Below are 18,340 nucleotides of genomic sequence, written 5' to 3' on the forward strand. Positions count from 1 at the left end.
TTAATGGATAATTAAATAATAACACATGCTGTAAGGGTAATATCAAAATTGTTTGCCTGCCCAAAGGATGGTCGTGACCAACATTTATCATATCGAACAGACATCAACCATTCACAAACACATCTACCATACATCACTCACATCCGCTCTCCCACAAAATAACATTTATATTTGAAGTAGGCAATATTTTATCTATTATAACAAGTTTCACACTACTTAATAACATAGATACATTGTTTGCTAAAAAAAAATGAAATACACTCAGTATGTTATTTTCAGCCACGGATACATCATATAGTAACCGTGTTTCAGCAGTGTGAATCATATATTACATAACAGAATCACATCCCTGTGATGAATAATCACAATATGGTCCAAATAGTGCTCATAATAGTCGTCAAGGCTCACTCAGTTTCTGAACAGTCACAGTTTCCGGACATTTGAATTTTGGGTTGTTTTTCCATCTTCGATAGTTTTAAGTAATAGATTTAACGTGGGCACTATGATATAGGGCTTGTTGGAATACAATTTTAATTTGAAAATTATTTTGACATTTATCGTAAATTGTCATTATATACCTCTATATATTGTTCACCAGAATCAGATTTGGGTGGAAAATACATGATATTATCATTACTCTTGAAAAAATAGGCGTATGTGCATATAAACATAATAACAACCCGTCAAATTAATTAGTTAAACATGTCTCAAAATAAAACAGTAGAGTAAAGGCTAGTAAAAATTCCATACTACTATAACTCGATTGTGAACCACAAATAAAAAATGCTTCTGGCGAGTTGTTTTGTTTTTTGCTGAAATATTATACAGATTTTACAGGTTACACCAATCCGCATACCGAGTGTACTATGCAGCAGTGGAATAAGTAAAAAAATAGACCTGCGCATGTGGACTGAATTTATTCGTCCGGTCACAGCCTAATTAGTGATAAATCCCATGGAAAGCAATATTCATAAACCTCAGAATAAAATCAGTTTTATCATGAGATAAAATATGTTGGGAAATAATATAAATACCATACATATTTTCCTAATGATCACGATAAGAAACTACATAGCTCATTTAGCAAGAATTTTTTAAAGTGATACTCAAGTAATTTCAAGAAGTGAAAGGAAAGATTGCTCGCTCCATACTCGAATACTCCTGACACAATAGAAAGAAAACTAAGTTCTGCAGTTGATCAGAATTTCCAACAAGAAGTTATCTATATTTAGCATTTTTGTTCTATCAAATTGGGCCAACATGTATGTTATGTTAATTATGTCTTCTTTTCCGTATAAGTATTATTTTATTCTGGTATGCAGGGACTCTTATTCATACATCGTGCCATTGTCCAATATGAAGAAACTAGTGTTGATTCTGATCATGTTACTTATTGTGACTTCGTTTATTGATAATGGTGGTACCACTCGTCGACAACGATTATTGAACAAAAAACACCTCACGTAAGTTCCTGTAATTGTCCATGCAGTAAATACCAAAAAAATGGTCGAATAAATCTAAACTGCAAAAAACACTATCATGCCATGGTTTTACATATTAATTAAATGTCGCATGACAAAATCACATTATTTAGTAAATTCATTGAATCTAAGTGTCATGTTAACACGAATTCGTCAAATTAATTTTACAAATGTAAGAATACAAGGGTGTAAAAAAGTTACCTAAAACAGCACACCTACCTGTATTAAACAATTCCTAGTGTACTTAAATTTACAGATTGAACAGATGATTTTAATCTGAGATTGTTGGTAGAATTTGATTGCACATACTATAATATAAATATAATTCGTCACTATCAATTAATACCTTTACTTTCAGTGACAACATACAAGAAGTCGTGGATTTGGAAGAAAGGGTAAAAGAATTACAAGGTCGAGAAAGCGGAAGATACTATCTCAATCAAGAAATGGAAACACCATGTTGCTGTTGGCTTATACATACTATCTTGTTTAGATGGTAGATTATGTCAATAAAAATATGGCCTTATAACTTGCATATCATGTTATGACTTTTTATAGTGGGATTGCGTTTTGGGAATGTTTTGATATATGCTAATATGCCACACCCTCTATAGAAGCGTTTCTCTAAAGAAGGAGGTTGTCAGTAAAACTGTTTAAATATGTTTAGCTATGTTTGGTTGTGAAGCTGTGGTTATACATTACACCACATAAACCATGATGAAAACAGTATAGACACTCTGACCTCAGAGAAAATATATGTAAAAGAGGAGAGTTTCGGTAGAGGGTGCTATATATAGGGCAGTTGTTTGACATGTGTTTAGAGTGAATGCACAATTGTGGTTTAAATTCCACGAAGGTTACAATGCTAGTATATTACTTTCCATCAAGACATTTTGGATAACATTGTCAGTGCATACCCTGGTGGTTTGAAACATTGTGACAAATAAACTAAAGTTAAAGACAGAAGAGTTCCGAGAACAACAATTTATTCTGATCAACTTCTGATTCTGACATCGAATCGGCATCATTCTTTTTTTCTAAAAGTATTTAAATTGTCATAATGAGTCCAGATTAAACTATAGGACATCCACAAAAGGCTAACTTTTGCAAATTCAGCAAAGATCTGTTCTTTTGTTTATTTGTCTTGTTATTTGGACATTTGTCATTGTTATCACTATATTCACTCCAATTCACTGGAACATTATGTAGATATCACCATCAAACTTAGAGTGACTTTATGTCCCTGATTTCATGTTTACAATGATACATATACGGGAATGAAAACATAATTAACATGACATACAAGTTGACCTTTTTTGGTAGATGAAATTAACTGAATATATAAAACATTTTGTTGGACCTTTGGATGAGTTGTAGAATTTAATTTGCCTTTGTATCGTGTTAGGAGTATTCGAGTATGGGGCGAGGAGCTTTTCCTTTTCACTTATTGAAAAGCATGAGTATTACTTTAAACCATTTTTGAGCGAAAGGCTAAGCAATCTCTTATGATGATCATTAGGATATATGAATGTTTATCTATACATTTTTCAACATATCTTATTCAATGAGTGCACTGATTTTATTCTGAGGCCATGAACATTGTTTTTTCTAGGATTTATGACTAGTTAACCTGGGAAAGAAACACACAATATTCTGTCAACATTCGCGCCAAACAAATGTGCGGGTTTACTTTTTTCCCGTATTCTACCACTGCAAAGTGTTCTTGGTTGGCGCATTGATGTACCAATGCAATTTGCATAATATTTCATCAAAAAACAAATAGTCGCATGATTTTGGGAAAAAAATCTGAGCAGATCTGTTGTGAGATCGAATGTCGTCATTATTCTATATTGTACTGTGCTATTTTGAGATACGTTATAATGTGGCGGGTTGTTTGTCAGCAATTGTTATTATTTTGATATTTAGATGCGGCTAGTTTTTCAAAAGTAATTTTTGACAATTTGTATTTTGTAAATCGTTTGCCCCAGATTAAACTATAGGATACCCACAAAAGGCAAACTTTTGCAAATTCAGCAATGATTTGCTCTTATGTTTACTTTGTCTGGCTATTTGGACATTTGTAATTGTTATCACTATATTCACTCCAATTCGATCAAAAATTAGGCAATCATTATTTCCTCTTAGTATGTATAATATTGTAACTTGTAACCTTGAGGTTTACGCTCATGGTATTGCAATGTGCGACAACTGCTGGACATCAATTCCCGATACTAAATTACCGTCAGACATGTTATAATTCAATATGTCTATGCTAAGGACAACAATATAAAATGTCAAAAGACACCGGTATATATGCATCCCGGTAGTCAGCTGCATATTTAAAGATAGCGGAGTAAGTGTGGTTGGGTACAAACAAAGGAAGCTAGAAGAAATATTTAAGACAACTGAGAAACTTTGATTTCCATTTGAAAAACAGATGATTTTTCAGAGAAAATGAACTGAAATAGAAATGGTACGTGTGTGTTACGTGTTTAATGTGTCAATAGCAACTGCATCTTTCACATACACTGAGCGTCATGAAATATGCCAATAAGATCATTATATTACATTTTTCTACCCTTAGCTAAAACTTACATTTTGTTTCTCAAAATTATTTTTTTATAACACCATTCAGAATTAAACGTCTAACAGTCAATTTTAACAAGACTGTACGTATAACAAGCAACATTTGTGTAAATACTTTTTGTTTGTATCTATTAATACAACATTCTTAAATCTTTCTGGTATTTTTATCTCGCTTCTTGATCTACTCACTGAAATACTATCTTTCTCACACGCCTCTATATTTCAGTGAAAAATTGGAAATAGACCCCTGTGTTGAGTTATTGTAAGAAGTGTTTTAGACTCTTCATCTAAAAATAATTAATTGCCAGCATCGGACAAATCATGTTTTGTAAATCTTTCACCACCTGCCAGTTGTGACATCAAATACTCGAAAGGAGGAATAGGATATTGTTCAACAGATGATGCTTTGTTGTATATCCACCAGAATTTGAATTGCTAGACTTCCCAAGTAGTTGATCGGATAGGCAGTGCCCAAAAACATTGTCATATATTATGGTTGGGTATCACTGCTCGCTCCTTCTGATTCAGTCATGTGATCGGCAGCCTTAAATCGCTTAAGCTTTTCACATGCAACTTTAATGTGTCCACTTCTCTTATAATAGTGAAAAATTTCATTTTAAAATTTGCAAACATTTTGTAGATGCTTTTTATTAGTGCCCACATTTCTTTTCCGATATGGTGCTTGCTTGCCAGGCTTTCGTTTCTATTTTTACGTCTTGAACGCATTCACACTGCCAGAAGGAGGAATATAGTCTACATAGCTCATGCCATGTCACCCATGGTGCTGTGTAGTAATAAATGAACACCGTAAATCATGAATATATTTTTCATCTGAGGCAAACGATGTGGGACTTACTGTTTAAAAACTAGATGCATGTAATAAGCAAAATAATAAAAATTTCTGGTAAACAAGCCGCAAAGGATTTAGTTAAATGTATCTTTAAATAGTACAGTACAGTACTGTACAGAATAGTGATAATCCCCTAGGCTGGCGGTACAGGAAAAATGCATTTAGATATGAAATTTCATTTTTTCAACTTTATATATAGCACACAACGTCTTTGTTCCTGATTGAACATTTCAAAATTCTATTGTGACACGTAATAAACCAGGTTTAAATTTTTTACAAACATATTTTCTTACTTTAACAGTTTAATTTGCATACAAATTTCATAATTAATGTTGATTGATTGCTGGAGTTTAACAGTAATATGCAAATCATGTTTCGGGAAGACCAGTTTTGTTTTCTGTGTACTTCATTTCACAAACACTTATCAATTATTTCCTTACGAGCACGGCAAAACTGTTTTATCCATCATTGTAGCAACTTTCATAAATTATTATAATAGAATAAAAGCTGCAGTTTTGTTTCCTACCAATAGCAATCTGTGTTACGTAGAGCAGATTTGCTATGCTATCCCATGGTGTTGCCTAATAATAAATCACTCAACAGAATCCTTCGACAGGTAAGCATTCAAATATATTTCATGTAGATGTGTTCCTAGATGACAACTTTTGTTAATTAACTGTGCACCTGCCTGTTAACCTCTTAGATTATTCGGTATTATTCACAATTTTCTATTGTAGACGTAGTGTAATATTACATAACAGAATCACATCCCTGTGATGAATAATCACAATATGGTCCAAATAGTGCTCATAATAGTCGTCAAGGCTCACTCAGTTTCTGAACAGTCACAGTTTCCGGACATTTGAATTTTGGGTTGTTTTTCCATCTTCGATAGTTTTAAGTAATAGATTTAACGTGGGCACTATGATATAGGGCTTGTTGGGAATACAATTTTAATTTGAACATTATTTTGACATTTATCGTAAATTGTCATTATATACCTCTATATATTGTTCACCAGAATCAGATTTGGGTGGAAAATACATAATATTATCATTACTCTTGAAAAAATAGGCGTATGTGAATATAAACATAATAACAACCCGTCAAATTAATTAGTTAAACATGTCTCAAAATAAAACAGTAGAGTAAAGGCTAGTAAAAATTCCATACTACTATAACTCGATTGTGAACCACAAATAAAAAATGCTTCTGGCGAGTTGTTTTGTTTTTTGCTGAAATATTATACAGATTTTACAGGTTACACCAATCCGCATACCGAGTGTACTATGCAGCAGTGGAATAAGTAAAAAAATAGACCTGAGCATGTGGACTGAATTTATTCGTCCGGTCACAGCCTAATTAGTGATAAATCCCATGGAAAGCAATATTCATGAACCTCAGAATAAAATCAGTTTTATCATGAGATAAAATATGTTGGGAAATAATATAAATACCATACATATTTTCCTAATGATCACGATAAGAAACTACATAGCTCATTTAGCAAGAATTTTTTAAAGTGATACTCAAGTAATTTCAAGAAGTGAAAGGAAAGATTGCTCGCTCCATACTCGAATACTCCTGACACAATAGAAAGAAAACTAAGTTCTGCAGTTGATCAGAATTTCCAACAAGAAGTTATCTATATTTAGCATTTTTGTTCTATCAAATTGGGCCAACATGTATGTTATGTTAATTATGTCTTCTTTTCCGTATAAGAATTATTTTATTCTGGTATGCAGGGACTCTTATTCATACATCGTGCCATTGTCCAATATGAAGAAACTAGTGTTGATTCTGATCATGTTACTTATTGTGACTTCGTTTATTGATAATGGTGGTACCACTCGTCGACAACGATTATTGAACAAAAAACGCCTCACGTAAGTTCCTGTAATTGTCCATGCAGTAAATACCAAAAAAATGGTCGAATAAATCTAAACTGCAAAAAACACTATCATGCCATGGTTTTACATATTAATTAAATGTCGCATGACAAAAGCACATTATTTAGTAAATTCATTGAATCTAAGTGTCATGTTAACACGAATTCGTCAAATTAATTTTACAAATGTAAGAATACAAGGGTGTAAAAAAGTTACCTAAAACAGCACACCTACCTGTATTAAACAATTCCTAGTGTACTTAAATTTAGAGGTTGAACAGATAATTTTAATCTGAGATTGTTGGTAGAATTTGATTGTACATACTATAATATAAATATAATTCGTCTCTATCAATTAATACCTTTACTTTCAGTGACAACATACAAGAAGTCGTGGATTTGGAAGAAAGGGTAAAAGAATTACAAGGTCGAGAAAGCGGATGATACTATCTCAATCAAGAAATGGAAACACCATGTTGCTGTTGGCTTATACATACTATCTTGTTTAGATGGTAGATTATGTCAATAAAAATATGGCCTTATAACTTGCATATCATGTTATGACTTTTTATAGTGGGATTGCGTTTTGGGAATGTTTTGATATATGCTAATATGCCACACCCTCTATAGAAGCGTTTCTCTAAAGAAGGAGGTTGTCAGTAAAACTGTTTAAATATGTTTAGCTATGTTTGGTTGTGTAGCTGTGGTTATACATTACACCACATAAACCATGATGAAAACAGTATAGACACTCTGACCTCAGAGAAAATATATGTAAAAGAGGAGAGTTTCGGTAGAGGGTGCTATATAAAGGGCAGTTGTTTGACATGTGTTTAGAGTGAATGCACAATTGTGGTTTAAATTCCACGAAGGTTACAATGCTAGTATATTACTTTCCATCAAGACATTTTGGATAACATTGTCAGTGCATACCCTGGTGGTTTGAAACATTGTGACAAATAAACTAAAGTTAAAAACTGAAGAGTTCCGAGAACAACAATTTATTCTGATCAACTTCTGATTCTGACATCGAATCGGCATCATTCTTTTTTTCTAAAAGTATTTAAATTGTCATGATGAGTCCAGATTAAACTATAGGACATCCACAAAAGGCTAACTTTTGCAAATTCAGCAAAGATCTGTTCTTTTGTTTATTTGTCTTGTTATTTGGACATTTGTCATTGTTATCACTATATTCACTCCAATTCACTGGAACATTATGTAGATATCACCATCAAACTTAGAGTGACTTTATGTCCCTGATTTCATGTTTACAATGATACATATACGGGAATGAAAACATAATTAACATGACATACAAGTTGACCTTTTTTGGTAGATGAAATTAACTGAATATATAAAACATTTTGTTGGACCTTTGGATGAGTTGTAGAATTTAATTTGCCTTTGTATCGTGTTAGGAGTATTCGAGTATGGGGCGAGGAGCTTTTCCTTTTCACTTATTGAAAAGCATGAGTATTACTTTAAATCATTTTTGAGCGAAAGGCTAAGCAATCTCTTATGATGATCATTAGGATATATGAATGTTTATCTATACATTTTTCAACATATCTTATTCAATGAGTGCACTGATTTTATTCTGAGGCCATGAACATTGTTTTTTCTAGGATTTATGACTAGTTAACCTGGGAAAGAAACACACAATATTCTGTCAACATTCGCGCCAAACAAATGTGCGGGTTTACTTTTTTCCCGTATCCTACCACTGCAAAGTGTTCTTGGTTGGCGCATTGATGTACCAATGCAATTTGCATAATATTTCATCAAAAAAACAAATAGTCGCATGATTTTGGGAAAAAAATCTGAGCAGATCTGTTGTGAGATCGAATGTCGTCATTATTCTATATTGTACTGTGCTATTTTGAGATACGTTATAATGTGGCGGGTTGTTTGTCAGCAATTGTTATTATTTTGATATGTAGATGCGGCTAGTTTTTCAAAAGTAATTTTTGACAATTTGTATTTTGTAAATCGTTTGCCCCAGATTAAACTATAGGATACCCACAAAAGGCAAACTTTTGCAAATTCAGCAATGATTTGCTCTTATGTTTACTTTGTCTGGCTATTTGGACATTTGTAATTGTTATCACTATATTCACTCCAATTCGATCAAAAATTAGGCAATCATTATTTCCTCTTAGTATGTATAATATTGTAACTTGTAACCTTGAGGTTTACGCTCATGGTATTGCAATGTGCGACAACTGCTTGACATCAATTCCCGATACTAAATTACCGTCAGACATGTTATAATTCAATATGTCTATGCTAAGGACAACAATATAAAATGTCAAAAGACACCGATATATATGCATCCCGGTAGTCAGCTGCATATTTAAAGATAGCGGAGTAAGTGTGGTTGGGTACAAACAAAGGAAGCTAGAAGAAATATTTAAGACAACTGAGAAACTTTGATTTCCATTTGAAAAACAGATGATTTTTCAGAGAAAATGAACTGAAATAGAAATGGTACGTGTGTGTTACGTGTTTAATGTGTCAATAGCAACTGCATCTTTTACATACACTGAGCGTCATGAAATATGCCAATAAGACCATTATATTACATTTTTCTACCCTTAGCTAAAACTTACATTTTGTTTCTCAAAATTATTTTTTTATAACACCATTCAGAATTAAACGTCTAACAGTCAATTTTAACAAGACTGTATAACAAGCAACATTTGTGTAAATACTTTTTGTTTGTATCTATTAATACAACATTCTTAAATCTTTCTGGTATTTTTATCTCGCTTCTTGATCTACTCACTGAAATACTATCTTTCTCACACGCCTCTATATTTCAGTGAAAAATTGGAAATAGACCCCTGTGTTGAGTTATTGTAAGAAGTGTTTTAGACTCTTCATCTAAAAATAATTAATTGCCAGCATCGGACAAATCATGTTTTGTAAATTTTCACCACCTGCCAGTTGTGACATCAAATACTCGAAAGGAGGAATAGGATATTGTTCAACAGATGATGCTTTGTTGTATATCCACCAGAATTTGAATTGCTAGACTTCCCAAGTAGTTGATCGGATAGGCAGTGCCCAAAAACATTGTCATATATTATGGTTGGGTATCACTGCTCGCTCCTTCTGATTCAGTCATGTGATCGGCAGCCTTAAATCGCTTAAGCTTTTCACATGCAACTTTAATGTGTCCACTTCTCTTATAATAGTGAAAAATTTCATTTTAAAATTTGCAAACATTTTGTAGATGCTTTTTATTAGTGCCCACATTTCTTTTCCGATATGGTGCTTGCTTGCCAGGCTTTCGTTTCTATTTTTACGTCTCGAACGCATTCACACTGCCAGATGGAGGAATATAGTCTACATAGCTCATGCCATGTCACCCATGGTGCTGTGTAGTAATAAATGAACACCGTAAATCATGAATATATTTTTCATCTGAGGCAAACGATGTGGGACTTACTGTTTAAAAACTAGATGCATGTAATAAGCAAAATAATAAAAATTTCTGGTAAATAAGCCGCAAAGGATTTTGTTAAATGTATCTTTAAATAGTACAGTACAGTACTGTACAGAATAGTGATAATCCCCTAGGCTGGCGGTACAGGAAAAATGCATTTAGATATGAAATTTCATTTTTTCAACTTTATATATAGCACACAACGTCTTTGTTCCTGATTGAACATTTCAAAATTCTATTGTGACACGTAATAAACCAGGTTTAAATTCTTTACAAACATATTTTCTTACTTTAACAGTTTAATTTGCATACAAATTTCATAATTAATGTTGATTGATTGCTGGAGTTTAACAGTAATATGCAAATCATGTTTCGGGAAGACCAGTTTTGTTTTCTGTGTACTTCATTTCACAAACACTTATCAATTATTTCCTTACGAGCACGGCAAAACTGTTTTATCCATCATTGTAGCAACTTTCATAAATTATTATAATAGAATAAAAGCTGCAGTGTTGTTTCCTACCAATAGCAATCTGTGTTACATAGAGCGGATTTGCTATGCTATCCCATGGTGTTGCCTAATAATAAATCACTCAACAGAATCCTTCGACAGGTAAGCATTCAAATATATTTCATGTAGATGTGTTCCTAGATGACAACTTTTGTTAATTAACTGTGCACCTGCCTGTTAACCTCTTAGATTATTCGGTATTATTCACAATTTTCTATTGTAGACGTAGTGTAATATTACATAACAGAATCACATCCCTGTGATGAATAATCACAATATGGTCCAAATAGTGCTCATAATAGTCGTCAAGGCTCACTCAGTTTCTGAACAGTCACAGTTTCCGGACATTTGAATTTTGGGTTGTTTTTCCATCTTCGATAGTTTTAAGTAATAGATTTAACGTGGGCACTATGATATAGGGCTTGTTGGGAATACAATTTTAATTTGAACATTATTTTGACATTTATCGTAAATTGTCATTATATACCTCTATATATTGTTCACCAGAATCAGATTTGGGTGGAAAATACATAATATTATCATTACTCTTGAAAAAATAGGCGTATGTGAATATAAACATAATAACAACCCGTCAAATCAATTAGTTAAACATGTCTCAAAATAAAACAGTAGAGTAAAGGCTAGTAAAAATTCCATACTACTATAACTCGATTGTGAACCACAAATAAAAAATGCTTCTGGCGAGTTGTTTTGTTTTTTGCTGAAATATTATACAGATTTTACAGGTTACACCAATCCGCATACCGAGTGTACTATGCAGCAGTGGAATAAGTAAAAACATAGACCTGCGCATGTGGACTGAATTTATTCGTCCGGTCACAGCCTAATTAGTGATAAATCCCATGGAAAGCAATATTCATGAACCTCAGAATAAAATCAGTTTTATCATGAGATAAAATATGTTGGGAAATAATATAAATACCATACATATTTTCCTAATGATCACGATAAGAAACTACATAGCTCATTTAGCAAGAATTTTTTAAAGTGATACTCAAGTAATTTGAAGAAGTGAAAGGAAAGATTGCTCGCTCCATACTCGAATACTCCTGACACAATAGAAAGAAAACTAAGTTCTGCAGTTGATCAGAATTTCCAACAAGAAGTTATCTATATTTAGCATTTTTGTTCTATCAAATTGGGCCAACATGTATGTTATGTTAATTATGTCTTCTTTTCCGTATAAGTATTATTTTATTCTGGTATGCAGGGACTCTTATTCATACATCGTGCCATTGTCCAATATGAAGAAACTAGTGTTGATTCTGATCATGTTACTTATTGTGACTTCGTTTATTGATAATGGTGGTACCACTCGTCGACAACGATTATTGAACAAAAAACACCTCACGTAAGTTCCTGTAATTGTCCATGCAGTAAATACCAAAAAAATGGTCGAATAAATCTAAACTGCAAAAAACACTATCATGCCATGGTTTTACATATTAATTAAATGTCGCATGACAAAAGCACATTATTTAGTAAATTCATTGAATCTAAGTGTCATGTTAACACGAATTCGTCAAATTAATTTTACAAATGTAAGAATACAAGGGTGTAAAAAAGTTACCTAAAACAGCACACCTACCTGTATTAAACAATTCCTAGTGTACTTAAATTTAGAGGTTGAACAGATAATTTTAATCTGAGATTGTTGGTAGAATTTGATTGTACATACTATAATATAAATATAATTCGTCACTATCAATTAATACCTTTACTTTCAGTGACAACATACAAGAAGTCGTGGATTTGGAAGAAAGGGTAAAAGAATTACAAGGTCGAGAAAGCGGATGATACTATCTCAATCAAGAAATGGAAACACCATGTTGCTGTTGGCTTATACATACTATCTTGTTTAGATGGTAGATTATGTCAATAAAAATATGGCCTTATAACTTGCATATCATGTTATGACTTTTTATAGTGGGATGGCGTTTTGGGAATGTTTTGATAGATGCTAATATGCCACACCCTCTATAGAAGCGTTTCTCTAAAGAAGGAGGTTGTCAGTAAAACTGTTTAAATATGTTTAGCTATGTTTGGTTGTGTAGCTGTGGTTATACATTACACCACATAAACCATGATGAAAACAGTATAGACACTCTGACCTTAGGAAAATATATGTAAAAGAGGAGAGTTTCGGTAGAGGGTGCTATATATAGGGCAGTTGTTTGACATGTGTTTAGAGTGAATGCACAATTGTGGTTTAAATTCCACGAAGGTTATAATGCTAGTGTATTACTTTCCATCAAGACATTTTGGATAACATTGTCAGTGCATACCCTGGTGGTTTGAAACATTGTGACAAATAAACTAAAGTTAAAGACAGAAGAGTTCCGAGAACAACAATTTATTCTGATCAACTTCTGATTCTGACATCGAATCGGCATCATTCTTTTTTTCTAAAAGTATTTAAATTGTCATGATGAGTCCAGATTAAACTATAGGACATCCACAAAAGGCTAACTTTTGCAAATTCAGCAAAGATCTGTTCTTTTGTTTATTTGTCCGGCTATTTGGACATTTGTCATTGTTATCACTATATTCACTCCAATTCACTGGAACATTATGTAGATATCACCATCAAACTTAGAGTGACTTTATGTCCCTGATTTCATGTTTACACTGATACATATACGGGAATGAAAACATAATTAACATGACATACAAGTTGACCTTTTTTGGTAGATGAAATTAACTGAATATATAAAACATTTTGTTGGACCTTTGGATGAGTTGTAGAATTTAATTTGCCTTTGTATCGTGTTAGGAGTATTCGAGTATGGGGCGAGGAGCTTTTCCTTTTCACTTATTGAAAAGCATGAGTATTACTTTAAATCATTTTTGAGCGAAAGGCTAAGCAATCTCTTATGATGATCATTAGGATATATGAATGTTTATCTATACATTTTTCAACATATCTTATTCAATGAGTGCACTGATTTTATTCTGAGGCCATGAACATTGTTTTTTCTAGGATTTATGACTAGTTAACCTGGGAAAGAAACACACAATATTCTGTCAACATTCGCGCCAAACAAATGTGCGGGTTTACTTTTTTCCCGTATTCTACCACTGCAAAGTGTTCTTGGTTGGCGCATTGATGTACCAATGCAATTTGCATAATATTTCATCAAAAAAACAAATAGTCGCATGATTTTGTGAAAAAAATCTGAGCAGATCTGTTGTGAGATCGAATGTCGTCATTATTCTATATTGTACTGTGCTATTTTGAGATACGTTATAATGTGGCGGGTTGTTGTTATTATTTTGATATTTAGATGCGGCTAGTTTTTCAAAAGTAATTTTTGACAATTTGTATTTTGTAAATCGTTTGCCCCAGATTAAACTATAGGATACCCACAAAAGGCAAACTTTTGCAAATTCAGCAATGATTTGCTCTTATGTTTACTTTGTCTGGCTATTTGGACATTTGTAATTGTTATCACTATATTCACTCCAATTCGATCAAAAATTAGGCAATCATTATTTCCTCTTAGTATGTATAATATTGTAACTTGTAACCTTGAGGTTTACGTCCATGGTATTGCAATGTGCGACAACTGCTGGACATCAATTCCCGATACTAAATTACCGTCAGACATGTTATAATTCAATATGTCTATGCTAAGGACAACAATATAAAATGTCAAAAGACACCGGTATATATGCATCCCGGTAGTCAGCTGCATATTTAAAGATAGCGGAGTAAGTGTGGTTGGGTACAAACAAAGGAAGCTAGAGGAAATATTTAAGACAACTGAGAAACTTTGATTTCCATTTGAAAAAAAGATGATTTTTCAGAGAAAATGAACTGAAATAGAAATGGTACGTGTGTGTTACGTGTTTAATGTGTCAATAGCAACTGCATCTTTTACATACACTGAGCGTCATGAAATATGTCAATAAGACCATTATATTACATTTTTCTACCCTTAGCTAAAACTTACATTTTGTTTCTCAAAATTATTTTTTTATAACACCATTCAGAATTAAACGTCTAACAGTCAATTTTAACAAGACTGTACGTATAACAAGCAACATTTGTGTAAATACTTTTTGTTTGTATCTATTAATACAACATTCTTAAATCTTTCTGGTATTTTTATCTCGCTTCTTGATCTACTCACTGAAATACTATCTTTCTCACACGCCTCTATATTTCAGTGAAAAATTGGAAATAGACCCCTGTGTTGAGTTATTGTAAGAAGTGTTTTAGACTCTTCATCTAAAAATAATTAATTGCCAGCATCGGACAAATCATGTTTTGTAAATTTTCACCACCTGCCAGTTGTGACATCAAATACTCGAAAGGAGGAATAGGATATTGTTCAACAGATGATGCTTTGTTGTATATCCACCAGAATTTGAATTGCTAGACTTCCCAAGTAGTTGATCGGATAGGCAGTGCCCAAAAACATTGTCATATATTATGGTTGGGTATCACTGCTCGCTCCTTCTGATTCAGTCATGTGATCGGCAGCCTTAAATCGCTTAAGCTTTTTACATGCAACTTTAATGTGTCCACTTCTCTTATAATAGTGAAAAATTTCATTTTAAAATTTGCAAACATTTTGTAGATGCTTTTTATTAGTGCCCACATTTCTTTTCCGATATGGTGCTTGCTTGCCAGGCTTTCGTTTCTATTTTTACGTCTTGAACGCATTCACACTGCCAGAAGGAGGAATATAGTCTACATAGCTCGTGCCATGTCACCCATGGTGCTGTGTAATAATAAATGAACACCGTAAATCATGAATATATTTTTCATCTGAGGCAAACGATGTGGGACTTACTGTTTAAAAACTAGATGCATATAATAAGCAAAATAATAAAAATTTCTGGTAAACAAGCCGCAAAGGATTTTGTTAAATGTATCTTTAAATAGTACAGTACAGTACTGTACAGAATAGTGATAATCCCCTAGGCTGGCGGTACAGGAAAAATGCATTTAGATATGAAATTTCATTTTTTCAACTTTATATATAGCACACAACGTCTTTGTTCCTGATTGAACATTTCAAAATTCTATTGTGACACGTAATAAACCAGGTTTAAATTCTTTACAAACATATTTTCTTACTTTAACAGTTTAATTTGCATACAAATTTCATAATTAATGTTGATTGATTGCTGGAGTTTAACAGTAATATGCAAATCATGTTTCGGGAAGACCAGTTTTGTTTTCTGTGTACTTCATTTCACAAACACTTATCAATTATTTCCTTACGAGCACGGCAAAACTGTTTTATCCATCATTGTAGCAACTTTCATAAATTATTATAATAGAATAAAAGCTGCAGTTTTGTTTCCTACCAATAGCAATCTGTGTTACATAGAGCGGATTTGCTATGCTATCCCATGGTGTTGCCTAATAATAAATCACTCAACAGAATCCTTCGACAGGTAAGCATTCAAATATATTTCATGTAGATGTGTTCCTAGATGACAACTTTTGTTAATTAACTGTGCACCTGCCTGTTAACCTCTTAGATTATTCGGTATTATTCACAATTTTCTATTGTAGACGTAGTGTAATATTACATAACAGAATCACATCCCTGTGATGAATAATCACAATATGGTCCAAATAGTGCTCATAATAGTCGTCAAGGCTCACTCAGTTTCTGAACAGTCACAGTTTCCGGACATTTGAATTTTGGGTTGTTTTTCCATCTTCGATAGTTTTAAGTAATAGATTTAACGTGGGCACTATGATATAGGGCTTGTTGGGAATACAATTTTAATTTGAACATTATTTTGACATTTATCGTAAATTGTCATTATATACCTCTATATAATGTTCACCAGAATCAGATTTGGGTGGAAAATACATAATATTATCATTACTCTTGAAAAAATAGGCGTATGTGAATATAAACATAATAACAACCCGTCAAATTAATTAGTTAAACATGTCTCAAAATAAAACAGTAGAGTAAAGGCTAGTAAAAATTCCATACTACTATAACTCGATTGTGAACCACAAATAAAAAATGCTTCTGCGAGTTGTTTTGTTTTTTGCTGAAATATTATACAGATTTTACAGGTTACACCAATCCGCATACCGAGTGTACTATGCAGCAGTGGAATAAGTAAAAAAATAGACCTGCGCATGTGGACTGAATTTATTCGTCCGGTCACAGCCTAATTAGTGATAAATCCCATGGAAAGCAATATTCATGAACCTCAGAATAAAATCAGTTTTATCATGAGATAAAATATGTTGGGAAATAATATAAATACCATACATATTTTCCTAATGATCACGATAAGAAACTACATAGCTCATTTAGCAAGAATTTTTTAAAGTGATACTCAAGTAATTTCAAGAAGTGAAAGGAAAGATTGCTCGCTCCATACTCGAATACTCCTGACACAATAGAAAGAAAACTAAGTTCTGCAGTTGATCAGAATTTCCAACAAGAAGTTATCTATATTTAGCATTTTTGTTCTATCAAATTGGGCCAACATGTATGTTATGTTAATTATGTCTTCTTTTCCGTATAAGTATTATTTTATTCTGGTATGCAGGGACTCTTATTCATACATCGTGCCATTGTCCAATATGAAGAAACTAGTGTTGATTCTGATCATGTTACTTATTGTGACTTCGTTTATTGATAATGGTGGTACCACTCGTCGACAACGATTATTGAACAAAAAACACCTCACGTAAGTTCCTGTAATTGTCCATGCAGTAAATACCAAAAAAATGGTCGAATAAATCTAAACTGCAAAAAACACTATCATGCCATGGTTTTACATATTAATTAAATGTCGCATGACAAAATCACATTATTTAGTAAATTCATTGAATCTAAGTGTCATGTTAACACGAATTCGTCAAATTAATTTTACAAATGTAAGAATACAAGGGTGTAAAAAAGTTACCTAAAACAGCACACCTACCTGTATTAAACAATTCCTAGTGTACTTAAATTTACAGATTGAACAGACGATTTTAATCTGAGATTGTTGGTAGAATTTGATTGCACATACTATAATATAAATATAATTCGTCACTATCAATTAATACCTTTACTTTCAGTGACAACATACAAGAAGTCGTGGATTTGGAAGAAAGGGTAAAAGAATTACAAGGTCGAGAAAGCGGATGATACTATCTCAATCAAGAAATGGAAACACCATGTTGCTGTTGGCTTATACATACTATCTTGTTTAGATGGTAGATTATGTCAATAAAAATATGGCCTTATAACTTGCATATCATGTTATAACTTTTTATAGTGGGATTGCGTTTTGGGAATGTTTTGATATATGCTAATATGCCACACCCTCTATAGAAGCGTTTCTCTAAAGAAGGAGGTTGTCAGTAAAACTGTTTAAATATGTTTAGCTATGTTTGGTTGTGAAGCTGTGGTTATACATTACACCACATAAACCATGATGAAAACAGTATAGACACTCTGACCTCAGAGAAAATATATGTAAAAGAGGAGAGTTTCGGTAGAGGGTGCTATATATAGGGCAGTTGTTTGACATGTGTTTAGAGTGAATGCACAATTGTGGTTTAAATTCCACGAAG

General features: G+C 32.7%; 1 protein-coding gene and 3 long non-coding RNA genes across 4 annotated transcripts; all 4 read left to right on the forward strand.

Annotated features, from left to right (window-relative positions):
* Nucleotides 1–1,285: 1,285 nt before the first annotated feature.
* Nucleotides 1,286–2,016, forward strand: LOC146729018 (uncharacterized). Its single transcript, XR_014928224.1, has 2 exons — nucleotides 1,286–1,463; nucleotides 1,840–2,016. It is a non-coding gene; the product is annotated as an uncharacterized LOC146729018 (long non-coding RNA).
* A 3,442-nt stretch (nucleotides 2,017–5,458) lies between these two features.
* On the forward strand, nucleotides 5,459–7,356 carry LOC146729019 (uncharacterized). The gene is made up of 3 exons (XR_014928220.1): nucleotides 5,459–5,533; nucleotides 6,663–6,803; nucleotides 7,180–7,356. It is a non-coding gene; the product is annotated as an uncharacterized LOC146729019 (long non-coding RNA).
* A 3,406-nt stretch (nucleotides 7,357–10,762) lies between these two features.
* Nucleotides 10,763–12,692, forward strand: LOC102801016 (uncharacterized). The gene is made up of 3 exons (XR_438068.3): nucleotides 10,763–10,869; nucleotides 11,999–12,139; nucleotides 12,516–12,692. It is a non-coding gene; the product is annotated as an uncharacterized LOC102801016 (long non-coding RNA).
* A 3,218-nt stretch (nucleotides 12,693–15,910) lies between these two features.
* LOC146729020 (uncharacterized) lies at nucleotides 15,911–18,019 on the forward strand. The gene is made up of 3 exons (XM_085495755.1): nucleotides 15,911–16,197; nucleotides 17,326–17,466; nucleotides 17,843–18,019. Exons 1-3 carry the CDS (start codon nucleotides 15,911–15,913, stop codon nucleotides 17,910–17,912), a joined length of 498 nt encoding a protein of 165 aa, XP_085351881.1. The 3' UTR covers nucleotides 17,913–18,019.
* The last annotated feature ends 321 nt before the right edge of the window (nucleotides 18,020–18,340 follow it).

Source organism: Saccoglossus kowalevskii, chromosome 22, assembly GCF_978046115.1.
Source record: "Saccoglossus kowalevskii chromosome 22, keSacKowa6.1, whole genome shotgun sequence".
NCBI classification, from domain to species: Eukaryota; Metazoa; Hemichordata; class Enteropneusta; family Harrimaniidae; genus Saccoglossus; species Saccoglossus kowalevskii.